Source organism: Staurois parvus, unplaced genomic scaffold (genome assembly GCF_062004578.1).
Source record: "Staurois parvus isolate SC_StPar_1 unplaced genomic scaffold, SC_StPar_1.0 ptg000442l, whole genome shotgun sequence".
Taxonomy (NCBI): Eukaryota; Metazoa; Chordata; class Amphibia; order Anura; family Ranidae; genus Staurois; species Staurois parvus.
The window spans coordinates 1,065,843-1,093,722 of record NW_028318238.1 but is presented as its reverse complement, the minus strand read 5'-3'; the positions used below and the strand labels follow the sequence as shown (position 1 = coordinate 1,093,722).

General features: G+C 41.9%; 1 protein-coding gene across 5 annotated transcripts in view; it reads right to left on the bottom strand.

Moving 5' to 3' along the window:
- IFI35 (interferon induced protein 35) overlaps positions 1 to 27,880 on the bottom strand; it is a 138,548-nt gene that overhangs the window by 83,690 nt on the left and 26,978 nt on the right. For 3 of the 5 annotated variants that reach the window (XM_089687975.1, XM_089687979.1, XM_089687977.1), the window contains 4 exons: positions 26,993 to 27,055; positions 21,119 to 21,181; positions 16,875 to 16,946; positions 12,286 to 12,357 (listed from right to left, as the gene is read on the bottom strand). In XM_089687975.1, the coding sequence (XP_089544101.1) occupies positions 12,286 to 12,357; positions 16,875 to 16,946; positions 21,119 to 21,181; positions 26,993 to 27,055 (270 nt within the window). The remainder of the gene's footprint in view (positions 1 to 12,285; positions 12,358 to 16,874; positions 16,947 to 21,118; positions 21,182 to 26,992; positions 27,056 to 27,880) is intronic. The other 2 variants (XM_089687976.1, XM_089687978.1) reach the window with 2 other exon arrangements.

Below are 27,880 nucleotides of genomic sequence, written 5' to 3'. Positions count from 1 at the left end.
GCAGACCAATCTCAGGCGCATCCACGTGTGTGCCTTTTTTTTTCCTGCACACTGTGTTTTTTAACCACTTGCCCTCCAGAGGATTTACCCCCCTTCCTGACCAGGCCATTTTTTTGTGATACAGAGCTGCGGTACTTTAACTGACAATTGTGCGGTCATGCAACGTTGTACAGAAATTAAATTTATGTCCCTTTTCTCCACAAATAGGTTTCTTTTGGTGGTATTTGATCACCTGTGCTTGCGCTATAAACAAAAAACCCAAACATTTTGAAAGAATATATATATTTTTGACTTTTTGCTATAAGACATACCCAGTAAAAAAATTTTTAAAAAATAAAATTTTGTCATAAATTTAGGCTAAAATGTATTCTGCTACAAGTCTTTGCTAAAAATAATCCTAATACCTGTAAATTAATTGGTTTATGTGAAAGTTCTAGCATCTACAAATGGCAGTATAGAGACTGGATTTTTTTTTTTATACTAGTAATGGCGGTGATCAGCGACTTATTGCGGGATTGCGGCAGAGATCCTGACACTGGGGGGGAACTGACTAACTGCCACTGACATCCCCAGTGACACTAATAAAGTAATCAGTGCTAATAAAAATCACTGACACAGTACTAATGGCACTGGGCAGGAACGGGGTAACATCTGGGGCGATCAAAGGGTTAAGTGTGTGCTGCTTTACTAACTGTGCTGTGTGTGTTTTACTGTGTAAGCATGCTGGTGCTGACAGGGGAGAGATCTGTATTGTTTACATACAGACCTCTCCCCTGTCAGTGTTCCTCAGTGATGGGTGCCAGCGGGGAATCTCCGTATGGGACCTGGAGATCAACAGCTGTAGCAGCTCCAATGGCAGCGCAGTTAGGGCAGAGCGCCCCCTACCTGGAAATGTAAAATCACATATATGTATACAGCCCTGCCATCTTGTAGCGGTAGTTCTGCTATAGGGCAGTAGGGAAGCGGTTAATGGGCTGTTCTGTACATGTGAAACAGAACAGAAACCAGAAGACAGTTGGCCTGGGTGACAGAAGCCGGCTGAACTTCCAGCCTCTGTAGAACAGGCATGCTAGGAAAACATCTGCCAATCAGCACCTGGTGTTTTCTGGGGGGGGGGGGGGGGGCAGTTTACTATCTGAACACAATAGCTCAGTGGATAGATTGCTGTACTAAGATTGCATAGTTGGTACAGAGACCTTTCAATCTCCTCAGTTTTTTTCGTTCTTCCCGCTTGGCTGAGCGAAAAAATACTCAGTGTGTACCAGGCATAAGGCAGTCATACTTTGCCTTGAATAGGTATTCATTACCCTTGAAATTTTCCACATTTTGTCATGTTACAACCAAAAATGTAAATGTATTGTATTGGGATTTTATGTAATAGACCAACACAAAGTGGCACATAATTGTGAAGTGGAAGGAAAATGATAAATGTTTTTCAGAGTTTTTTACAAATAAATATCTGAAAGGTGTGGGGTGCATTTGTAATCAGCCCCCTTTACTCTGATACCCCTAACTAAAATCTAGAGGAACCAATTGCCTTCAAAAATCACCTAATTAGTAAACAGAGTCCACCAAGCCACATCTCACGGAGCATTGTTCAATCCATCATCCGAAAATGGAAAGACTGCAACTGCAAACCTACCAAGACATGGCCGTCCACCTAAACTGACAGGCAAGGCAAGGAGAGCAATAATCAGAGAAGCAGCCAAGAGGCCCATGGGAACTCTGGAAGAGCTGCAGAGTTCCATAACTCAGGTAGCAGAATCTGTCCACAGGACAACTATTAGTTGTGCACGCCACAAATCTGGCCTTTATGGAAGAGTGGCAAGAAGAAGTCCCGTTTGCAGTTTGCGAAGCCATGTGGGGGACACAGCAAACATGTGGAAGAAGGTGCTCTGGTCAGATGAGACCAAAATTGAACTTTTTGGCCTCAAAGCAAAACGCTATGTATGGTGGAAAACTAACACTGCACATCACCCTGAACACACCATCCCCACCGTGAAACGTGGTGGCAGCATCATGTTGTGGGGATGCTTTTCTTCAGCAGGGACAGGGAAGCTGGTCAGAGTTGATGGGAAGAAAACCTGTTAAGAGTCTGCAAAAGACTTGAGACTGGGGCGGAGGTTCACCTTCTAGCAGGATAACAACACTAAACATACAGCCAGAGCTACAATGGAATGGTTTAGATCAAAGCATATTCATGTGTTAGAATGGCCCAGTCAAAGTCCAGACCTAAATCCAATTGAGAATTTGTGGCAAGACTTGAAAATTGCTGTTCACAGACGCTCTCCATCCAATCTGACAGAGCTTGAGCTATTTTGCAAAGAAGAATGGGCTCTAGATGTGCAAAGCTGGTAGAGACATCCCCAAAAAGACTTGCAGCTGTAATTGCAGCGAAAGGTGGTTCTACAAAGTATGGACTCCGGGGGGCTGAATACAAATGCCTGACACACTTTTCAGATAAAAAATGTTGAAAAGCATTTATCATTTTCCTTCCACTTCACAATTGTGTGCCACTTTGTGTCAGTCTATCACAAACTCCCAATAAAGTGCATTTGGCTGTAACATGACAAAATGTGAACAATTTCAAGGGGTAGGAATACTTTTTCAAGGCACTGTATTTTTGTTCAACCCGCTGGTGGAACAAAAGAAAAATGAATAATGTATGGTCAGCTTAAGTGGAATCTTAATAGTAACATATGGTGAATACGTTTCAGAGAGTATGACTATTAGGTCAGCTAACATCGATGCTCTGGGTGTTACCAAGATAGAATATGGGGGAAGGGATATCCCAAACAGGCTCACAAACAGCAATAAAGCCTTTATGGCCTAACCCAGTGGCCTCCAAACTACAACCCGGGGGCCAGATGCAGCCCTCTGCTTGCCATTATCTGGCCCTTGGGGCAATATTCCTCCCTCTAACATTATAAATGGACATAATTCCTGCCACTGACACCAGCAGTGGGGCACTATTCCTCCCACTTTCACCAATAATGGGGCACTCTTGCTCCCACTTACGCCAATAATGGAGCACTATTCCTCCCACTTACACCAATAATGGGGCACTATTCCTCCCACTTACACCAATAATGATTTTCATACTTTTTGCTCTCTATGAATGAATATGAATATAATCATAAATAAAATGTTAATTTTTAATATTTTGTTGAGAATCCTTTACTGGCAATGACTGCCTATAGTCTGGGACCCATGGACATTACCAAAGACTGGGTTTCCTCCTTTCTGATGCTTTGCCAGGCTCTAACTGCAGCTGTCTTCAGTTGTTCTTTGTTTGTGGGTCTTTCTGCCTTTAGTTTTGCCTTCAGCAAGAGAAATGCATTCTCAATTGGGTTGAGATCAGGTGATTGACTTGGCCATTGCAGAATATTCCACTTCTTTTCCTTCAAAAGTTCCTGGGTTGCTTTTGCAGTGTGTTTTGGATAATGGTCCATCTGTACTGAGAAGCGATGTCCAATCAACTTTGCTGCATGTGGCTGAATCTGGGCTGACAGTATATCTGTAAACACTGCATAATTCATCCGGCTGCTTCTGTCACATCATCAATAAACACCAATGACACAGTGCCACTGGAAGCCATGCATGCCCATGCCATCACACTGCCTCAACCATGTTTTACAGATGACATTGTGTGCTTTGTACAATGAGCTGTTCCAAGCCTTCTCCACACTTTTCTTCCCGTCATTCTGGTACAGATTAATCTTAGTTTCATCCCTCCAAAGAATGCTTTTCCAGAACTGGTCTGGCTTTATTAGATGTTTTTTGGCAAAGTCTAATCTGGCTTTTCTATTCTATAGGCTTATGAATGGTTTGCACCTTGTGGTGAACCCTCTGTATTTGCTCTCGTGAAGTCTTCTCTTGATTGTAGACTTTGAAAATGAAACGCCACCTCCTGGAGAGTGTCCTTCACTTGTCTGGATATTGTGAATGGGTTTTTCTTTACCATAGAGAGGACTGTTGATTTGGCCACTCCTAATGTTGCTACTATCTCTCTGATGGATTTGTTTTGTTTTTGAAGCCTTACAATGGCCTGTTTCACTTGCATGGACAGCTCCTTTGAACGTATGATGTAGGTTCACAGCAATAGATTTCAAATGCAAATACCACACTTAGAATCAACTCCAGACCTTTTATCTGGTTAATTGATGAAGAAATAACGGAGTAGCCCACACCTGGCCATGAAACAGCTTTTGATTCAATTGTCCACTTACTTTTGGTTCCTTGAAAAAGGGAAGATGGCTACTCTTAAGAGCTGTAATTCCTAAACCCTTCCTCCAATTTGGATGTACATACCCTCAAATTAAAGTGTGCACTTTCAGCCCATATACATTATATAATTATAGCATTTATATATTTTGGTAAATACCTGAAAAAAACTAAAATTGTGCCCGTGTCCAAATATATATGGACCTAACTGTATATGCACATGCATCTGCCTGCGACTCTGCATGGAGGACGGGTCTAATTAGCCCTTTAAAATAAACAAGGTTCCTGTCCATACAATTCCCAAATCCCATTACTATGTGATGCACAAGCCTCATAATGTAAACAATATACTTCTTTCACTTTTGTTTACTGAGCCAAATCCTCTTCATTTGTGTGACACAAATTCTCAAACACTGCAGCTCACAGTAGGAGTGTTTTAGCACCAGAGGTAATACTGTTTATCCAGAAAGCAGGGGATAGGACTAGGTGTGCTCAGGTGCTGACTGATACTGGTACACACTGTAGTGCAAGCAGGTACAGCTTACATGAGAGTGGCAACTCTGCTCGGAATTCAGGAGCAGTGCAGCATTGTTGCCACTGGTGTTTGCGGCACTTTGGAAGGTGACTGAGAAAAAACTAAATGCAGATACAATTATAACTAAGCACTGAAACATAAATGTTTTAAAAAAAATAGGGGTTTTGTATTTTCCTTAAAGTAGTATTTCCTGTGGAAAAATTTCCCCAAAAAGGGATACAGCACAAAACAGAAGCCTGGGTATGAGTTAGTTTACTTTAGGTCAGATGGGAGGGCTCTACAGGTAGAGCCTCTGTTACCTCCCCTGGGTCTAGAAGCTTGGAGAAGTTACTAGACGCTAGTGGGTGGAGGCCAGAATGTGCTGATCTGTATATTTATGGACATCTGACCTATCTCCAGGCAGAAGCCCTGGGAAGGTGGCTAGGTCAGCCCTTAAATATAAGAGAGCCTGGCCAGTAGAGCAGCCAGGTGAAAGATGGAGTGCTGAGGTGTGCTGCTGTGTAGCCTGGGGGGGGGGGACCACGGAGAAGGGGGGGTTCTGTCTGCAGGCTGGAGGTGGAAAGATGGGAGAAGGAATTTGACAGAGGAAGCTTCACTGCCTTACAGTCCACTGAGGAAGAACAGCCTGCAAGCCAGGAAAGAACCTAGTTCAGTGAAAGGCCTGAAAGCAGTTTACCAAAAGCTACAGGTACCTCTTCATCCCCGGGGACTACAGGAGAGAGGGCTGCTAGGTACTGTACCCAACCAGTTCTCCATGGGAGAGTTCTTCAAGTCTTTTCTAGAATCTCTTGCTCTGGAAATACAGGCAGGTGGATGGGTAGTTTCTGGCTGGGGTCTGAAGAGATTCACTTATAGGGGACCAAGTGCTCCTCACAGAGACTGTGTTACTGATCTGTTAAGTCCAGGATCCATCATTTTTGTACAGAATTTAGGAAATGTGTCCTCGAAGTTATTATTTCCAGTCAAGTTGGGCATCCCATATACCCCTAGACCCCATATGGAAGAAAAATATATTTGAAATATATTTTAAAAATATTCTTGCCAAATATATTGCCATACAGTGAGGAACAGAAGTATTTGAACACCCTGCGATTTTGCAAGTTCTCCCACTTAGAAATCATGGAGGGGTCCCCAAAGCATGATGTTACCACCCCCATGCTTCACAGTAGGGATGGTGTTCTTGGGATGCAACTCATCCTTCTTTTTTCTCCAAACATGGCGAGTGAAGTTTAGACCAAAAAGTTCTACTTTGGTCTCATCTGACCACATGACTTTCTCCCATGCCTCCACTGGATCATCCAGATAGTCATTGGCAAACTTTAGATGGGCCTGGACATGTGACGACTTGAGCAGGGGAATGATTTGAAACCATGACGGCGTAGTGTTCTACCAACAGTGACCTTTGAAACTGTGGTCCCAGCTCTCTTCATGTCATTGATCAGCTCCTTCCTTGTAGTTCTGGGCTGATTCCTCACCTTTCTTATCACCAGTGATACCCCACGAGGTGAGATCTTGCATGGAGCCCCAGTCCGAGGTAGACTGACAGTCGTCTTTAGCCTCTTCCATTTTCTAACAATTGCTCCAACAGTTGATCTATTTTCACCAAGCTGCTTGGCAATTGCCCCGTAGCCCTTTCCAGCCTTGTGGAGGTCCACAATTTTGTCTCTGGTGTCTTTTGAGAGCTCTTTGGTCTTGCCCATGGTAGTAGTTGGCGTCTGACTGACTGTGGGGTGGACAGGTGTCTTTAAAGAGCTCAGACAGGTGCTACTAAGTTAGATTAATGAGTGGAGTAGAGGTGGACTTTTTAAAGGCACAGTAACAGGTCTTTGAAATCCAGAATTCTTGCTGTTTCTTAGGTGTTCAAATACTTATGTTCAGTAGTGCAAGACAAATAAATTCTTTAAAAATCATACAATGTGATTTCCTGAATTTGTTTTTTAATTCTGTCTCTCAGAGTGGGAATGCACCTACAATGTGAATTTCAGACCCCTCCATGATTTCTAAGTGGGAGAACTTGCAAAATAACAGGGTGTTCAAATACTTCTGTTCCTCACTGTATATTTGAAATACTACAATTTTGAAATGTGTTTTTATTACAAAATATATGAAAAATATTTTTTAAAATACATTTCAAATATACTGTATGTCTTTAAATATACAAATCTACATTTTTGGAATGCATTTACAAATATAAGTAAAAATATATGTTAAAATGACTTTTTTAATTGTTAAAAAAAATCTGAAGAATATATTTAAAAAATATATATTTTAAAAAATATTTTTCATATATTTTGTAATAAAACACATTTCAACATTTATATTTATTTATTGAAATATATTTTGAAATACATTGAATATGGCCAAAATTGTAGTATTTCAAATATATGGCAATATATTTGGGAAGAATATTTTTAAAGTATATTTCAAATATATTTTTCTTCCTTGTGGGCAAGTTATTTACCCTAAATAAAACAAAAACAAGCCCATGGACTGGTTACTGACTCTGAATGGAAGTTGGAAATTTCGTGTTGCATGGCAAAGCAGGAAATAGGGGGACCCAAAACCAGCGGCTTTCAAGGGGGTAGCTCTGCATAAATGTGTACAAGACCATTATATGTGACAATAAGGTCTCACCCACCCCAAAGTTAGTGGGAAGAATAGGAAGTCGTGTTACATATGGTGCCATCCTCATTTCTCCAAAATTCACAAGTCTTCAACAAAACTATCAGATTTAAATCTTATGTCTGGGCTACACAGCCAGAGTCAGTGAAACACATCTCATATAACCCTCCTGCAGAAATCAGCTCAGTCTATGATTCATCTAACACAAGCAGAGCATCATAAATCCCATGGAAGCAACTCAAACTTGAAGAGGGATCTTTAGGGGTTGGTTCATACTACATGCAGTCCAGTGCAGTTTTTTCTGCCTCCAAAATGCACAGAAAGTAGGTTGTCAATGGCATGTTTCACACCAGTGCTTGCAGTTCCAGTGAGTTCCAGTTCCAAAGAAAAAAAAGTAGAAGCCTGGTTCACACTACCTGCTGTCCAGTGCATTTTTTTCCGCCTCCAAAATGCAAGGAAAGTAGGTTATTTATTAATTACAGATACTTATATAGCACCGTCAATTTACGCAGCGCTTTACATATATATTGTACATTCACATCAGTCCCTAACCCATCAAGGGGTGTACAATCTAAAGTCCCTAACTCACATTCATACATACACATATTAGGGCCAATTTAGACAGGATCCAATTAACCTACCAGCATGTCTTTGGAGTGTGGGAGGAAACCCACGCAGGCACAGGGAGAACATGCAAACTCCAGGCAGGAGGTGCCGTGGCTGGGATTCGAACAAACAACCCAATCACTGCCAGGTGGAAGTGCTAACCATTTAGTCACTGTGCAGCCACCAGGTTACATGGTTGTCATTGGCTTGGCTCACATCAGTGCTTGCAGTTCCAGTGTGTTTCGGTTGCAGAAAAAAAGGTAGAACAGGCTGCATTTTTCCTGCACAGAACTGTACATGAACATGCTAAAATGTATCATAAATGCACTGGGCAGTACTGAAACACAGAAAAAATGCACCGGAATGCACTGAACGCATCAAAGATGCACTGGAATACATAAAAATGCATCAAAAACGCACCGGAACGCATAAAAAAACTTGCATGCAGAAATGCATCAAGACTGCGTTTCTATAGTGTGAACCCGCCCTAAGGGTCAGTTCACACTACATGCGTTTCAGTGTGCTTTTTTCTGCATCCTAAACACACAGAAAGTAGGTTCTATGGTTGTCAGTTTCATAGTTCACATCAGTGATTTCAGTTTCAGTACGTTCCAGTTGCAGAAAAAAAGTAGAACAGGCTGCATTTTTTCTGCACAGGACTGTACTGGAATGCGGTAAAGCGCATCAAAAACACACCAGAACGCACTGGAATGCACATGTCCATATTTGAATTGAAGAAAAAAAGAGGGGAAAAAAATGAACCGGAAAGCATCAAAAACGCACCAGGAAACGTCAAAAACGCGCATGCAGAAACGGATCCGGAACGCTTCTGGACTGTGTTTCTATGGTGTGAACCAGCCCTAAGGACCAGTTCACAACACATGCAGTGCTGTCTGTTTTTTTCTGCATCACCAGTGCGGTCTGTTACAAAAAAAAAAATAGAACATGCTGCATTTTTTCTGCACTGAACTGTACTAGAACGCAGTAAAACGCATCAAAAATGCACCAGAACGCACGTGTCCTTATTTAACACTGTTGTGACTGGGCATCATATGACATCCTGCCAAAAGCAGCCATTCACACAGCCGTGGGGCCGTGCAGCGGCGCAATCTGTCACCAACTCTGTCCACGTTGCCAGTGTCATGTGATTGTATACTGTACAATGGATGGCTTCCTCTCATGCCATTCATTGTATACAATTGTGTTGTTAGCTGTGATTGATCAAAGCAGTCACATGGTACAGACAGGGCCAATCACAGCCCATCTGTATTCCCTCCTAGATTGTAAGCTCCAAAGAGCAGGGCCCTCCTACCCCTCTTGTATTGAACTGTATTGTCTCCCATTATATTATAAAGCGCTGAGCAAACTGTTGGCGCTATATAAATCCTGTATAATATTAATAATAATCTGTATCATGTGATGAACTTTGCCCAATCACAGCTAATCACAACAAAAGACTGAATTAATCAGTTTCATTCAGTGACAATGATTGCAAATATCAATTAACCTCTTTCCGCCCGGCCTATGGCCAAATGGCGGCCGGCAAAAACCCTTACCTTTGCGGGTGGATGCCATATGGCATCCTTTCGGGCATGCGCAGTTTGCACGCCTGCAGAGCCGCGCTGCGGTGCGATCTGTCACCGGCCGTGTACCTCGGACATGGCTGATGACAGATCTGAGTACTGGCCCTGTTGTCGGTACCATGTGACCTGCTGTGACCAATCACAGCAGGTCACATGACAGTTGTATACAATGGATGGCTTCATTCATGCCATCCATTGTATACTAGTGTGTCTAGCTGTGAATGGTCACAGTGATCACATGCGCAAGCTGGGCCAATCATAGCCAAGCTGTGTCATGTGATTAGTCGTGGCAAAATCACAGCTAAGCACAAAAAAAAAACAAAAAACCCTGAATGAATCGATGTCATTCAGGTAAATGCTTGCTTATAGCAAAGTAATTCTTTGCTATAAGCAAATAATGTGAAAAAAAAATACTGACCACTTCCCCAAAGTAGTACAATATTACTATGGTAACATTGTACTACTTTGGTCATAGTGAAATGCGAAAAAAAATCTTAAAAAAAAGAAAAAAAATTAAATAAAAAATAAAAATAATAAAAAAAATTATAATTTTTTTTTCATACTGTCATGAGTCAGTGTCCCTGATCACCGCAATGCCAGTTATATGATGACGCTGTAGTGCACTGGTGACAGTATGTAAAAATAAAAATAGTGAAAATAATTTTTTTTATTTTCTGAAAAATTATGACAAAAAAATACAACTTCAAAAAACTCGCCATGCCTCTTAAGAAGTACGTCGGACTGTCTACTCTGCAAAAAGGGGTCATTTGGGAGATATCTGTACTGTTCTGACATTCTTGGACCTCAAGAAATTAGATTGGCGGTCAGTACTTCAGGATTGATCAATATTCAGATCTATACCATAGTTTGTGAACTCTATAACTTTCCTACAGACTAAATAATACATCCTAATTTGGGTTATTTTCACCAAAGACATGTAGCAGAATACATCTTGGCCTAAATTTATGAAGAACAATTATTTGCAAACTTTCATAACAGAAACAAAGAAAAACGTGGGTTTTTTTCAATATGTTCGATCTTTTTTTGTTAATTCAGCAAAAAATAAAAACCCCAGTGGTGATTAAATACCACCAAAAGAAAGCCCTAGTTGTGTGAAGAAAATGATAAAATTTTAGTTTGGGTACAATGTTGTATGACCGCGCAATTGTCATTCAAAGTGTGACAGCGCTGAAACCTGAAAAATGGCCTGGGCAGGAAGGGGGTAAAAGTGCCCGGTATGGAAGAGGTTAAATACATTGGTATTAGCAATCATAATGCGTAAAAAAAAAAAAAAACCTGATCACTTGTCCAGAGTAGTTCAATGTTACCATGGTAACATTGTATTGCTTTGGTCACAGTGTGTTGAAAAAAAATAATAGTAAAAAAAGGAAAAAATAATGTAATAAAAAAAATTTAAAAATGTGAATAAAAATTAAATTATTACTATTATTATTTTTTTTTACATACTGTTACCAGTCAGTGTCCCTGATCACCACCCTGCCAGTTATATAATCACACTGTACTGGACTGGTGACAATATGTTAAAAAAAAAAAATTTGATTTTTTTTTTAATTTCTACATTTCCAAAAAAATTGTAACAAAAAATTACAACCTCCAAAAAACTCATTATGCCTCTTACTAAATACCTTGGACTGTCTATTTTCCAAAAATGAGTAATTTGGAGGGTATTTCTACTATGCTGGCATTTTCGGGCCTCACGAAATGAGATTGGCCATCCGTACATTGATTGATCGATTGTCAGATATATATACCATGGTTCCATCAGTCCCCCCCAGTGTCAGAATGCCCACTGCAGACCCACTATACTGTAAGTCTGATTGCCACCATTACTAGTATAAGAAGAAAAAAATCCAGTATCTATACCGCCGTTTGTAAACCAATTGATTTACACGTATTGGTATTTTTTTTTTAGCAAAGACATGGAATACATTTTGGCCTAAACTGATGACGAAATTTGATTTTACATTTTTTTTTTACTGAACATGTTTATTAGCGAAAAATTTAAAATATTGTTTTTTTCTCAAAATTGTTGGTTATTTTGTTTATAGCGCAAAAAATAAAAATGCAGAGGCGATCAAATACCAATGAAAGAAAGCTCTGTTTGTGGGAAAAAAAGGACTTAAATTTAATTTGGGTGCAGCATTGCATGACCGTGCAATTGTCAGTTAAAATAATGCAGCACCGTATCGCGAAAAATAGCCTGGTCAGGAAGGGGGGTAAATACCCTGAAGGGCAAGTGGTTAAAGCAAATATGTATTCCAGTCCTCCCAGCCCAATGTGTTTTTTTTCTTTTTTTTTTTTAAGTACCAGAAGCAAAATATTTATATGGCATAAATCCTGCTACAAAAAAAATCAATTTCATAAAAAGTGATTACAAAGATGTGTGAAAAAAAAATCATAATTATAAATTAGACATCAAACATGCCTGTAGTATAAGGTGCAGAAGGCAGATGCCACATCCAAAGAAGAATATGCATCTGCTTGTTTATCTGCAAAATGCTTTATTAGGTATTTTATAGCATTAACTTAGTTACCAAATAAGGATAAAAAAATATTAGCTAAGTCAGCCTTTAGTTGTCTGCATTTTTTGCTTAAAACTAAAAAGTGCTGTACATGTGGCCATTACCAGAAATGTGTATTTCTAATATCCAGTAAAGCAGAATGGGTTCATCGGTTTTTTATTACTTTACATACCTTATAACTCTGGATTTGAGCTTGCACTCTGCTTTTCTCGTCCATGTTCTCTTCAGTAAAATGCATGAAATCCTACAAGAAAAAGGACAGAAATTTGTATGCATCTTTGCCTAAAGCAAACGTAAGCTCCTCCAATTGTAAATGCTCATCAGTCCCTAGATGTGGTGGCTGCATTTATTTCTGTTTTTCAGGTTTTTCCTTTATTTTATTTATTACAGGTACTTTTATAGCAACGCCAATTTACACAGCATTTTACATATATACAGTTAGGTCCATATATATTTGGACACAGGCACAATTTTAGTTTTTTTTTTTCAAGTATTTACCAAAACATAATGAAGCTATAGTTATATAATGGATATGGGCTGAAAGTGCACACTCTCAGGTTTAATTTGAGGGTATGTACTTCTACATTGGAGGAAGGGTTTAGGAATGACAGCTCTTAAGAGTAGATACCCCCCTTTTTCAAGGAATAAAAAGTACTTTGAAAATTGAATCAAAATTTCACGGCCAGGTGTGGGCTACTCCTTCGTTATTTCTTCATCAATTAAGCAAGTAAAAGGTCTGGTGTTGATTCTAAGTGTGGTATTTGCATTTGGAATCTATTGCTGTGGACCTACATCATGCATTCAAAGGAGTTGTCCATGCAAGTGAAAAAGGCCATTGTAAAGCTTCAAAAATAAATCAAATCCATCAGAGAGATAGCAGCAACATTAGGAGTGGCCAAATCAACAGTTTGGTACATTCTGAGGAAAGAAGAATGCACTGGTGAGCTCAGCAACATAAAAGGCATGGATGTCCACGGAAGACAACAGTGGTGGATGATTGCAGGATCCTCTCTATGGTATAGAAAAACCCATTCACAACATCCAGACAAGTGAAGGACACTCTCCAGGAGGTGGGCATATCATTGTCAAAGTCTACAATCAAGAGAAGACTTCAGGAGAGCAAATACAGAGGGTTCACCACACGGTGCAAACCATTCAGAAGCCTGAAGAATAGAAAAGCCAGATTAGACTTTGCCAAAAAACATCTAAAAAAGCCAGACGAGTTCTGGAAAAGCATTCTTTGGACGGATGAAACTAAGATTAATCTGTACCAGAATGACGGGAAGAAAAAAGTGTGGAGAAGGCTTGGAACAGCTCATGATCCAAAGCACACAACGTCATCTGTAAAACATGGTGGAGGCAGTGTGATGGCATGGGCATGCATGGCTTCCAGTGGCACTCCGTCATTGGTGTTTATTGATGATATGACAGAAGACAGAAGCAGCCGGATGAATTCTGCAGTGTTTACAGATATACTGTCAGCCCAGATTCAGCCAAATGCAGCAAAGTTGATTGGAGGGCGCTTCACAGTACAGATGGACAATGATCCAAAACACACTGCAAAAGCAACCCAGGAGCTTTTGAAGGAAAAAAAGTGGAATGTTCTGCAATGACCAAGCCAATCACCTGATTTCAACCCAATTGAGCATGCATTTCACTTGCTGAAGGCAAGACTAAAGGCAGAAAGACCCACAAACAAAGAACAACTGAAGACAACTGCAGTTAGATCCTGGCAAAACATCACAAAGGAGGAAACCCAGTCTTTGGTAAAGTCCATGGGTTCCAGACTTCAGCCAGTCATTGCCAGTAAAGGATTCTCAACAAAATATTAAAAATGAACATTTTGTTTATGATTATATTCAATTGTCCAATTATTTTGATCCCTTGAAAAAGGGGGATGGCTACTCTTAAGAGCTGTAAGTCCTAAACCCTTCCTCCAATTTGGAAGTACATACCCTCAAATTAAACCTGAGAGTGTGCACTTTCAGCCCATATTCATTGTTTAACTATAGCTTAAATAAGTTTTAGTCAATACTTGAAAAAAACTAAAATGGTGTCTGTGTCCAAATATATATGGACCCAACTGTACAGCGAGGAACAGAAGTATTTGAACACCCTGCGATTTTGCAAGTTCTCCCACTTAGAAATCATGGAGGGGTCTGAAATTCACATTGTAGGTGCATTCCCACTTTGAGAGACAGAATTTAAAAAAAAATTCAGGAAATCACATTGTATGATTTTTAAAGAATTTATTTGTCTTGCACTGCTGAACATAAGTATTTGAACACCTAAGAAACAGCAAGAATTCTGGCTCTCAAAGACCTGTTACTGTGCCTTTAAAAAGTCCACCTCTACTCCACTCATTAATCTAACTTAGTAGCACCTGTCTGAGCTCTTTAAAGACACCTGTCCACCCCACAGTCAGTCAGACGCCAACTACTACCATGGGCAAGACCAAAGAGCTGTCAAAAGACACCAGACACAAAATTGTGGACCTCCACAAGGCTGGAAAGGGCTATGGGGCAATTGCGTTGCAGCACGGTGAAAATAGATCAACTGTTAGAGCAATTGTTAGAAAATGGAAGAGGCTAAAGACGACTGTCAGTCTCCCTTGGACTGGGGCTCCATGCAAGATCTCACCTCGTGGGGTATCACTGATGATAAGAAAGGTGAGGAGTCAGCCCAGAACTACAAGGGAGGAGCTGGTCAATGACATGAAGAGAGCTGGGACCACAGTTTCAAGGGTCACTGTCGGTAGAAAACTACGCCGTCATGGTTTCAAATCATTCATTGCACATAAGGTTCCCCTGCTCAAGTCATCACATGTCCAGGCCTGTCTGAAGTTTGCCAATGACCATCTAGATGATCCAGAGGAGGCATGGGAGAAAGTCATGTGGTCAGATGAGACCAAAGTAGAACTTTTTGGTCTAAACTTCACTCGTCGTGTTTGGAGGAAAAAGAAGGATGAGTTGCATCCCAAGAACACCATCCCTACTGTGAAGCATGGGGGTGGTAACATCATGCTTTGGGGGTGCTTTTCTGTGAAGGGGACAGGACGACTGCACTGTATTAAGGAGAGGATGAATGGGGCCATTTTTTGTGAGATTTTGAGCAACAACCTCCTTCCCTCAGTCAGAGCATTGAAGATGGGTCGTGGCTGGGTCTTCCAACATGACAACGACCCATAGCACACAGCCAGGATAACCAAGGAGTGGCTCCGTAAGAAGCATATCAAGGTTCTGGAGTGGCCTAGCCAGTCTCCAGACCTAAATCCAATAGAACATCTTTGGAGGGAGCTGAAACTCTGTGTTGCTCAGCGACAGCCCCGAAACCTGACAGATCTAGAGGAGATCTGTGTGGAGGAGTGGGCCAAAATCCCTGTTGCAGTGTGTGCAAACCTGGTCAAGAACTACAGGAAACGTTTGACCTCTTTATTGCAAACAAAGGCTTCTGTACCAAATGTTAACACTGATTTTCTCAGGTGTTCAAATACTTATGTTCAGCAGTGCAAGACAAATAAATTCTTTAAAAATCATACAATGTGATTTCCTGAATTTTTTTTAAAATTCTGTCTCTCAGAGTGGGAATGCACCTACAATGTGAATTTCAGACCCCTCCATGATTTCTAAGTGGGAGAACTTGCAAAATCGCAGGGTGTTCAAATACTTCTGTTCCTCACTGTATATATATATTGTACATTCACATCAGTTGTTTAGTTGTTGATGCTACCCACCGATAAGGAGGTAGCACTGGTCCTCCTGTACTGGGCCTAAGCCAATGGGGGAATCGGATGTGGGCAGTTGAGGGAGTGTTTGGTGCAGCAAGGGAGAAATTACAGGTGGCTTTCAGCTGCTGCAGGGAGAGATACACAGGGGATCAGTTCCTGTAATTGTTCACCACCACCCACCTCACCGATCACCCTCTTTGAACAGGATTGGATTTCTCCTGTTACCTGGGCCCCCCTGTGTTCCTGCTTACCTCTGCAGCTGCCAGGTTCACTCCTCCCCTCAAAAGCCGGCACAGGGAGGGGGACCTATTCAGGATGGAGAGCCAGAAAGGGACCAGAACCAAAATATTTATATTGTATAAATCCTGCTATGATAATTCCCCATTCATAAAAATTGATTACACAGATGTGTGAAAAAATAATCATAAATATAAATTAGACATCAGACATGTATAAGGTGCAGGAGGCAGATGCAACACATTACGTCTCCTAAGGAGAATATGCATCTGCTTATTAATCTGTAAATACTTTATCAGGTATTTTATAGCATTAACGTAGTTATCAAATGAGGATATAAAAATATTAACTAAGTCAGCCTTTAGTTGTCTGCATGTTTTGCTTAAAACTAAAAAGTGCTGTGCATGAGCACCAAAATTGTTAGCACTTCCGCCTGACAGTACTAGGGTCGTTGGTTCGAATTCCAACCATGGCACCACCTGCCTGGAGTTTTCATGTTCTCCCTGTGCCTGCGTGGGTTTCCTCCCACACTCCAAAGACATGCTGGTAGGTTAATTGGCTCCTGTCTAAACTGGCCGTAATATGTGTATGTATGAATGCAATTAAGGGACCTTAGATTGTACGCCCCTTGAGTGTTAGGAACTGATGTGAATGTACAATATATGTAAAGTGTTGTGTAAATTGATAGTGCTATATAAGTACCTGTTATAATAATAATGAGGCTATTACCAGAAATGTGTATTTCTAATATCCAGTGAAGCAGAATGGGTTCATCAGTTTTCTATTACTTTACATACCTTATAAGGCGAAATTTCAGTATGCACTCTGCTATTGTTGTCCATGTTCTCTTCAGAAAAATTACTGAAATCCTACAAGAAAAAGGATAAAAATATTTAAACATCTTTACCTAAAGCAAATGTAAGCTCCCTCCAAATGTAAATGCTTATCAGTCCCTAAATGCGGTGGCTGTATTTATTTCTGTTTTTAATTTGTTCCTTCATTTTATTTATTACTTGTATACGGCCATCAATTTACGAAGCGTTTTACATACACTATATTGGCAAAATTATTGGGACACCCCTCCAATATACCGCTGTTGTTTCCAGTTCCGGCTTACAGTTAATAAAGATGGGATCTCGGCCACTCTTCGTGACAAAGATGACTTGCCGCAATTTCTCCAGACTCTCCACCTGTCTGCAGTCGATTTCCCGGATTGGAGGGGCAGAGGAGTCTCTTTGTGTAATCAGCCCCAAAAGGAATGGCAGGAACCACGTAGGAAGAGAAAGTGGATACTTAACCGTCCAGCTCACCCAACTCCAAAGGGAACACTTGAACTTTAGCTTTTGGTTTTTGCTAGTATGGTTTGTGCTAGATCGATTCCACTATCCCCTTCTGAAGTTGAAATCCTTTATCGAGCCCTTCTGGGCATAAGGTCTGGGTACCTTTACTTTACACCCGAAACCCTTCTTGTTTCCCCCTTGTTCTAGAAAGAATGTTTTTTTTTTTGTTATAGATTATTGGCTGTATTATTTGTTTTAAGCTTCTATGCCTTTACATTGCCGAGGGCGGTGTGCGGCACTGGCTGGAGTTTCCTCCTCGGGTATAGTTTACACGTTACCCCACTATAGGCTCACCCTGTTCCATTTTACACAGGGTGCCCACCCTTTTGGATTGTAGACCACACGCTTCCGTTGCTATCTGGAGGTCTGTTGTCTATGGTTAGGTTGTATATGGTACTATACTGTAGTAGCTGTTTATAGATATTCTTTGCCTTCTGTTTTCTGTTCTTTCTTCCCTGGTCAATTGATTACCTGCCTTTATAGGCATCATACAATGTCAGAGGTTTGAGCTCTCATTTTAAGTGGAGCAGAGTATGGAGAAAGGTGAAGTGTTGATGTTACAGGAAACCCATTTTGTAACGGGTTCAATTCCCAAGCTCCCACTATACTTGTTTGACAGATGGTTCCAAAGCCCATCCCCTATCAAAAGAGCCAAAAGTGTGGTGATAGCGTTTCACAAGTCCTGCCCCTTTGTTTCTGAATCACACCTAGAGGATCCGGAGGGTAGATATGTGATGGTGAGGGGCTCCCTCTATGGTAACCCCTTGACGCTGGCTAACATATACGCCCCTAACTCTGGCCAGGTCCCTTTCATTGACAGGGTGCTGGAGATTCTACAGAACTTTTCCTCAGGTCCGGTGATCTTGAGCGGGAATTTCAATGTATGTCAGGACCCCCGGCTTGATTCCTCTTCAGGTAAATCCACACTATTCTTTTCAGCTAAGAAACATATTTCCAGATCCTTGCGAGACATGCGACTGGTGGACTGTTGGATAGCTCTTCATGCCAACGACAAAGATTTTTCTTATTTTTCTCAGGTACATCAGTCGTATTCTCAGATTGATCTTCTACTGATCGATCAACCTCATTTAGATTTGGTCCTCTCTGCCAAGATCCATCCTATTACGGTCTCGGATCATGCCCCGATTGAATTAGTCCTCCAGCCTTGACCTTGGTCCAGTCAGCCGTTGACTTGGCGCCTTAATGAGAATCTTTTGGATGATATTGCAGTAGCTGGCAAAATACGTAAGGTGCTACAGCAATATTTTGTAGATAACTCGGTTGAGGGGATCTCCGAGAGCGTGATTTGGGAGGCTCACAAGGCCATCATCAAGGGTGCCTTCATTGCTCAGGCTACACATTTAAAGAAGTAGTTGAATTCAGACCTGACCAGCTTACTATCCCAGATCTCGGACCCCTCCTATAGACACAAAAAGAGGTTGGACCCCCAATTAGGGGTTCAACTTGCAAAATTGAGATCGCATCTGAAGTCGCTCCTGGACACACAATCCAAGCGTAGACTCAGATATCTGTCTCACAAATATTATGACCAAGGACATAAACGTGGGAGACTGCTGGCTAGGACGCTTAGGAAAAGAAGTTCAGGTTCCTTTGTCCCTCATGTTTGGGATGCCTCGGGTAAGAAGCTACATCTTTCATCCCAGATTGCCAAGTGCTTTTGAGATTTCTATCATTCTCTATATAATCTTAGAGTTTCGGAAGGGGAAGCTGCTAAATCCAGACACGATAGATGCTTATTTAGATGATATTGACTATCCGCGACTCCCTCCGGAGGCTATCTCTATCCTAAAGAGAGATATCTCTCCAGGGGAAATTATATCCACAGTTAAAGACATGCCATCCAGGAGGAGTCCAGGCTCAGATGGGTTTTTGCACTGATACTTCCTTCAGTAGTCTCTTAGTCCCCCATATGGTGTCCTATTTTAATTCGCTTGCAAAGACAGGACATACTGACAGACTCTTCACGTACCCACATCACTGTGATACCTAAGGAGGGAAAGGACCCCGCACATTGCCAAAACTATCAACCCATTTCTTTACTGAATTTGGATATTAAAATTTTAGTGAAAATCATGCCCAACCGACTAAAAGAGTTCCTGGGTGATTTGGTCCATGCTGATCAAGTGGGGTTTATCCCTGGTCGGGAATTTAGGGATAACTCCCAGAGGGCTATCTCTCTTCTGCACTGGATATCTACATCAAAACTCTCTTGTCTTGTCCTCTCCTCCGATCCTGAGAAAGCCTTCGATCGTATTGATAGGGTATTTAAGTCGCGTATCTTACACGCTGTGACTTGGGAGTAATATGCAATCATGGATAGGAGCCCTATATACTGGACCGACGGCCCAAGTGAAGGTTAATCAGACCTTGTCCCACCCATTTCCGGTTTCCAACGGTACACGGCAGGGATGCCCTCTATCGCCATTACTATTTGCCTTGATTATGGAAGCGTTTTTACGTCGGATTTGCTCGAACCTAGATATTGTCGAGGTTAAAGTTGGATCCACAGAACATAAACTGGCTGCGTTTGTGGACGACATCCTCTTTTTTCTTAGCTCTCCCAGGACAACCCTGCCGAGTCTTCTAAAGGAAATAGATCAATTTCATCATCTATCTCATTTTAAGATAAATTTAGGGAAGTTGGTTATTCGATCTCTGAATATTTTGGAGTCGGATAGACGCACACTTGAACGTTCATTCCCCTTCCGATGGCAAGATTCTCCTTTCACTAATCTCAGTATAAAATTGCCTGCAGACCTGAAGAATCTCTATAAGGCAAATTTTGCCCCGCTTTTTGGACTTTTGGACCAAGGTGAATTGTCTACTGTTTCTTCTTTCTTCTCTCTTTACATTCCTACTCAGCTGGTGTGGGAATTCAGACAGTTTAACCAACATATCATTGTTTCTGTTTTATGTTTTACTAATGAAGTCCCCTGTCTGATCCTGCTACAGGTCATATTATCGTTGTACTTTTGACCGGACCGTTATGGTCCAGGCCTGTTCTGAGTGGAACTTGTCCTGTTAAACCACTGTATGGTCTTGACCACCATACTGCAGCTCAGTTTCAGGGTCTTAGCAATCTTCTTATAGCCTAGGCCATCTTTATGTAGAACAACAATTCCTTTTTTCAGATCCTCAGAGAGTTCTTTGCCATGAGTTGCCATGTTGAACCTCCAGTGACCAGTATGAGAGAGTGAGAGCAATAACACCAAATTTAACACGCCTGCTCCCTATTCACACTTGAGACCTTGTAACACAAACAAGTCACATGACACCAGGGAGGGAAAATGGCTAATTGAGCCCAATTTGGACATTTTCACTTAGGGCTGTACTCACTTTTGTTGCCAGGGGTTTAGACATTAATGGCTGTGTGTTGAGTTATTTGGAGGGGAGAGAAAATTTACACAGTTATACAAGCTTTACACTCACTACTTTACATTGTAGCAAAGTGTCATTTCTTCAGTGTTGTCACATGAAAAGATAGATTAAAATATTTACAAAAATGTGAGGGGTGTACTCACTTCCGTGAGATACTGTATACGTAAAGTGTTGTGTAAATTGATAGTGCTATATAAGTACCTGTAAAAATAATAATAATAATGAGGCTATTACCAGAAATGTTTATTTCTAATATCCAGTGAAGCAGAATGGGTTCATCAGTTTTCTATTACTTTACATACCTTATAAGCCGGAATTTCAGCTTGCACTCTGCTTTTGTTCTCTTCACCAAAATGACTGAAATCCTACAAGAAAAAGGACAGAAATATTTAAACATCTTTACTTAAAGCAAATGTAAGCTCCCTCCAAATGTAAAAGCTCATCAGTCCCTAGATGCGGTGGCTGCATTTATTTCTGTTTTTAATTTGTTCCTTTGTTTTATTTATTACAGGTACTTGTATACTGCCATCAATTTATGCAGCGTTTTACATACACTATATTGCCAAAAGTATTGGGACACCCCTCCAAATCACTAGATTCCAGTGTTCCAATCACCTCCATGGCCACAGGCATATAAAATCAAGCACCTAGGCATGCAGACTGCTTCTACAAACATTTGTGAAAGAATGGGTCGCTCTCAGGACCTTAGTGAATTCAAGTGTGGTACCATGATAGGTTGCTACCTGCACAATAAGTCCATTCATGAAATTTCCTTCCTACTAAATATTCCACGGTCAACTGTTAGTGGTATTATAACAAAATGGAAGCAACTGGGAACAACTGTAACTCAGCCACAAAGTGGTAGGCCACGTAAAATGACAAAGCAGGGCCAACGCATGCTGAAGCGCACAGTACGCAGTGTCTATAGCTAAAAACCTCCAAATTTCATGTGGTCTTCAGATTAGCACAACAACAATGCATAGAGATCTTCATGGAATGGGTTTCTATGATCGAGCAGCTGCATCCAAGCCTTACATCACCAAGTGCAATACAAAGCATCAGATGCAGTGGTGTAAAGCACGCAGCCACTGGACTCTAGAGCAGGGGAGACATGTTCTCTGAAGTGCCGAATCACGCTTCTCTATCTGGCAATCCGATAGACGTGTCTGGGTTTGGCGGTTGTCAGAAGAACGGTACTTGCCTGCCTGCATTGTGCCAACTGTAAAGTTTGTTGGAGGAGGGATTATGGTGTAGGGTTGTTTTACAGGAGTTGGGCTTGGCCCCTTAGTTCCAGTAAAAGGAATTCTTAAGGCGTCAGCATACCAAGACATTTTGGACATATTCATGCTCCCAATTTTGTGGGAACAGTTTGGGGATGGCCCCTTCCTGTTCCAACATGACTGCACACCAGTGTACAAAGCAAGGTCCATAAAGACATGGATGAGTGAGTTTGGGGTGGAGGAACTTGACTGGTTTGCACAGAGTCCTGACCTTAACCCGATAGAACATGCTCTGCTTCAGTATGTCACAGTACATGTTGGCATTCATGGTTCCCTCAATGAACTGTAGCTCCCCAGTGCCGGCAGCACACAGGCAGCCGCAGACCATGACACTCCCACCGCCATGCTTGACTGTAGGCAAGACACACTTGTCTTTGTACTCCTCACCTGGTTGCAGCCACACACACTGGACACCATCTGAACCTAATAAGTTTATCTTGATCCCATCAGACCACAGGACATGGTTCCAGTAATCCATGTCCTTAGTCTGCTTGTCTTCAGCAAACTGTTTGCGGGCTTTTTTGTGCATCATCTTTAGAAGAGGCTTCCAGGGGCATGGCTAAGCCATGGAGCAGGACGGCGGCTGATTCCGGATCTCCTGCTGCCCACTGCTAGTAAGCTTCACACACAGCCAACTAAGCAGCCTGATTCTACCAGTGGTGATGCTGTGGAAGAAGGGGGACCCAGACCACTCCTCAGACCCATCCACGAAAGCTCGGAAGGGCAGCATTGTCCCCTTCCTCACAGGGCAGCGGGTAGGAGATCCAGCCGGTGCCATTTTTGAGGAGCCTTCCCCTTCACCCCCGTCTGCAAATCCACCGGCGATCCCTGGAGAGGATCTGGACATGGGGAACACGCTGCAGGACGAGTCTCTATCTCCCTAACCATCCTCCCCTGCCTGGCAAAGCCCAGGACAACAATCCCTGCATCTCCCGGATCCCGATTGAGACCTGAAATAATATCTTAGTGAATTCCCCACTAAGACTGATCTCGCAGTTTTCTTCAAACAGATTGAAGATACTTACAAAGCGGGCCTCCAAAAACTCAAACCTGATACTATGTAGATAGGTTCAAGAGTTTAAGTCCTTGAAACACAACAAAGTGAGTGCCTGAACGCAATCCTCTCCCTGCAGAAGGGATTGGATCAACAAGATTGTAAGATTGAGGGTTTGCTTTCCCAGCTTGATGACTTTGAAAATTGGAGCCACAGGAAAAACCTCCGGATCCGCGGGTTGCTTTAATCTGTTAAAACTGCTACCCTGATTACAACTTTGCTATCTGTCTTTATAAAAATTTTGGGAAAAGCCCCTGATTTACCAATTGAAATAGAACGTGGGCACAGAGCCCTGGGTCCTGTAAACCTGGACACTACTAAGCCTAGAGATGTGATTTGTAAACTGCTGTGCTACCAGGATAAAGAATCTATCATGCGGGGTATGCGTAAGTGCACTTGCCTGGAATTTGAGGGTTCGCAGCTGTATTTTTCCCCTGATTTATCCCGTTGCACTCTAGAGCTGAGGAAAACCTTATGTCATCTTTTGGACTCTCTCCGCAACGCAGGCGCAACATACCGCTGGGGTTTCCCATTCCGGCTTACAGCTACTAAAGATGGGATATCGGCCACTCTTCGGGACAAAGATGACTTGCCGCAATTTCTCCAAACTCTCCACCTGTCTGCAGTCGATTTCCTGGATTGGAGGGGCAGAGGAGTCTCTTTGTGTAACCAGCCCCAAAAGGAATGGCAGGAGCCACGTAGGAAGAGAAAGCGGATCCGTAACCCTCCAGGCTCACCCAACTCCAAAGGGAACACTTGAACTTTAGCTTTTGTTTTTTGCTAGTATGGTTTGTGCTAGATCGATTCCAATATCCCCTTCTGAGGTTGAAATCCTTTATCGAGCCCTTCTGGGCATAAGGTCTGGGACCCCTTACTGTACACCCGAAACCCTTCATTTTTCCCCCTTGGGAAAGATTGTTGGCTGTGTTATTTGTTTTAAGCTTCTATACCTTTGTATTGCCGAGGGCGGTGGGCGGCTCCGGCTGGTATGGTTTACAAATTACCCAACTATAGGCTCACCCCATTCTGTTTTACACGGGGTGCCCACCCTTATGGGTTGTAGACCATACGCTTCTGTTGCTATCCGCCTGGAGGCCTGTTGTCTACGGTTAGGTTGTATATGGTACTATACTGTAGTAGCTGTTTATAGATATTCTTTGCCTTCTGTTTTCTGTTCTTTCTTCCCTCGTCAATTGATTACCTGCCTTTATAGGTTCAGCCAGTTTTCATCATGTCTATTTTAAAAGTACTATCATACAATGTCAGAGGTTTGAGCTCTCCTTTTGAGCGGAGCAGAGTATGGAGAGAGGTGAAGGCCCTCAAAGCACAAGACTTGATATTACAGGAAACCCATTTTGTAACGGGTTCAATTCCCAAGCTCCCACTATACTTGTTCGACAGATGGTTCCAAAGCCCAGAATTGAGATCGCAACTGAAGTCGCGCCTGGATGCCCAATCCAAGCATAGACTCAGATATCTGTCTCACAAATATTATGACCAAGGACATAAATGTGGGAGACTGTTGGCTAGGGCGCTTAGGAAACGAAGTTCAGGTTCCTTTGTCCCTCATGTTTGTAATGCCTCGGGTAAGAAGCTACATCTACCATCCCGAATTGCCAAGTGCTTTTGAAATTTCTATCATTCTCTATATAATCTTAGAGTTTCGGAAGGGGAATCTACTAAATCCAGACACAAAGGGGTTTATTTACTAAAGCTGGAGAGTCCAAAATCAGACTCCCTTCTGCATAGAAACCAATCAGCTTCTAACCTCAGCTTGTTCAATGAAGCTTTGGCAATGAAACCTGGAAGCTGATTGGTTTCTATGCAGAAGGGAGTCTGATTTTGGACTCTGCAGCTTTAGTAAATAAACCCCAAAGCGTCGATAGATGCCTATTTAGATGATATTGATTATCCGCGACTCCCACCGGAGGCTATCTCTATCCTGGAGAGAGATATCTCTCCAGGGGAAATTATATCCACAATTAAAGACATGCCATCCAGGAGGAGTCCAGGCCCAGATGGGTTTTCGCGCCGATACTTCCTTCAGTACTCGGATCTCTTAGTCCCCCATATGGTGACCTATTTTAATTCGCTTGCAAAGACAGGACATACTGCCAGACTCTTCACACGCTCACATCACTGTGATACTTAAAGAGGGAAAGGACCCCGCACATTGCCAAAACTATCAACCCATTTCTTTACTGAATTTGGATATTAACATTTTAGCGAAAATCATAGCCAACCGACTAAAAGAGTTCCTGGGTGATTTGGTCCATGCTGATCAAGTGGGGTTTATCCTGGGCCGGGAAGGTAGGGATAACTCCCAGAGGGCTATCTCTCTTCTGCACTGGATATCTACATCAAAACTCCCTTGTCTTGTCCTCTCCTCCGATCCCGAGAAAGCCTTCGTTCGTATTGATAGGGTATTTAAGTTGCGTATCTTACACGCTGTGACTTGGGAGTAATATGCAATCATGGATAGGAGCCCTATATACTAGACCGACGGCCCAAGTGAAGGTTAATGAGACCTTGTCCCAACCGTTTCCGGTTTCCAACGGTACACGGCAGGGATGCCCTTTATCGCCATTACTATTTGACTTGATTATGGATGCGTTTTTACGTCGGATTTGCTCGAACCCAGATATTGTCGAGGTTAAAGTTGAATCCACAGAACATAAACTGGCTGCGTTTGTGGACGACATCCTCTTTTTTCTTAGCTCTCCCAGGACAACCCTGCCGAGTCTTCTAAAGGAAATAGATCAATTTCATCATCTATCTAATTTTAAGATTAATTTAGGGAAGTCGGTTATTCGATCTCTGAATATTTTGGAGTCGGATAGACGCACACTTGAACGTTCATTCCCCTTCCGACGGCAAGATTCTCCTTTCACTTATCTCAGTATAAAATTGCCTGCAGACCTGAAGAATCTCTATAAGGCAAATTTTGCCCCGCTTTTTGGACTTTTGGACCAAGGTGAATTGTCTACTGTTTCTTCTTTCTTCTCTCTTTACATTCCTACTCAGCTGGTGTGGGAATTCAGACAGTTTAACCAACATATCATTGTTTCTGTTTTATGTTTTACTAATGAAGTCCCCTGTCTGATCCTGCTACAGGTCATATTATCATTGTACTTTTGACCAGACCGTTATGGTCCAGGCCTGTTCTGAGTGGAACTTGTCCTGTTAAACCACTGTATGGTCTTGACCACCATACTGCAGCTCAGTTTCAGGGTCTTAGCAATCTTCTTATAGCCTAGGCCATCTTTATGTAGAACAACAATTCCTTTTTTCAGATCCTCAGAGAGTTCTTTGCCATGAGTTGCCATGTTGAACTTCCAGTGACCAGTATGAGAGAGTGAGAGCAATAACACCAAATTTAACACGCCTGCTCCCTATTCACACTTGAGACCTTGTAACACAAACAAGTCACATGACACCAGGGAGGGAAAATGGCTAATTGAGCCCAATTTGGACATTTTCACTTAGGGCTGTACTCACTTTTGTTGCCAGGGGTTTAGACATTAATGGCTGTGTGTTGAGTTATTTGGAGGGGAGAGAAAATTTACACAGTTATACAAGCTTTACACTCACTACTTTACATTGTAGCAAAGTGTCATTTCTTCAGTGTTGTCACATGAAAAGATAGATTAAAATATTTACAAAAATGTGAGGGGTGTACTCACTTCCGTGAGATACTGTATACGTAAAGTGTTGTGTAAATTGATAGTGCTATATAAGTACCTGTAAAAATAATAATAATAATGAGGCTATTACCAGAAATGTTTATTTCTAATATCCAGTGAAGCAGAATGGGTTCATCAGTTTTCTATTACTTTACATACCTTATAAGCCGGAATTTCAGCTTGCACTCTGCTTTTGTTCTCTTCACCAAAATGACTGAAATCCTACAAGAAAAAGGACAGAAATATTTAAACATCTTTACTTAAAGCAAATGTAATCTCCCTCCAAATGTAAAAGCTCATCAGTCCCTAGATGCGGTGGCTGCATTTATTTCTGTTTTTAATTTGTTCCTTTGTTTTATTTATTACAGGTACTTGTATACTGCCATCAATTTATGCAGCGTTTTACATACACTATATTGCCAAAAGTATTGGGACACCCCTCCAAATCACTAGATTCCAGTGTTCCAATCACCTCCATGGCCACAGGCATATAAAATCAAGCACCTAGGCATGCAGACTGCTTCTACAAACATTTGTGAAAGAATGGGTCGCTCTCAGGACCTTAGTGAATTCAAGTGTGGTACCATGATAGGTTGCTACCTGCACAATAAGTCCATTCATGAAATTTCCTTCCTACTAAATATTCCACGGTCAACTGTTAGTGGTATTATAACAAAATGGAAGCAACTGGGAACAACTGTAACTCAGCCACAAAGTGGTAGGCCACGTAAAATGACAAAGCAGGGCCAACGCATGCTGAAGCGCACAGTACGCAGTGTCTATAGCTAAAAACCTCCAAATTTCATGTGGTCTTCAGATTAGCACAACAACAATGCAGAGAGATCTTCATGGAATGGGTTTCTATGATCGAGCAGCTGCATCCAAGCCTTACATCACCAAGTGCAATACAAAGCATCAGATGCAGTGGTGTAAAGCACGCAGCCACTGGACTCTAGAGCAGGGGAGACATGTTCTCTGAAGTGCCGAATCACGCTTCTCTATCTGGCAATCCGATAGACGTGTCTGGGTTTGGCGGTTGTCAGAAGA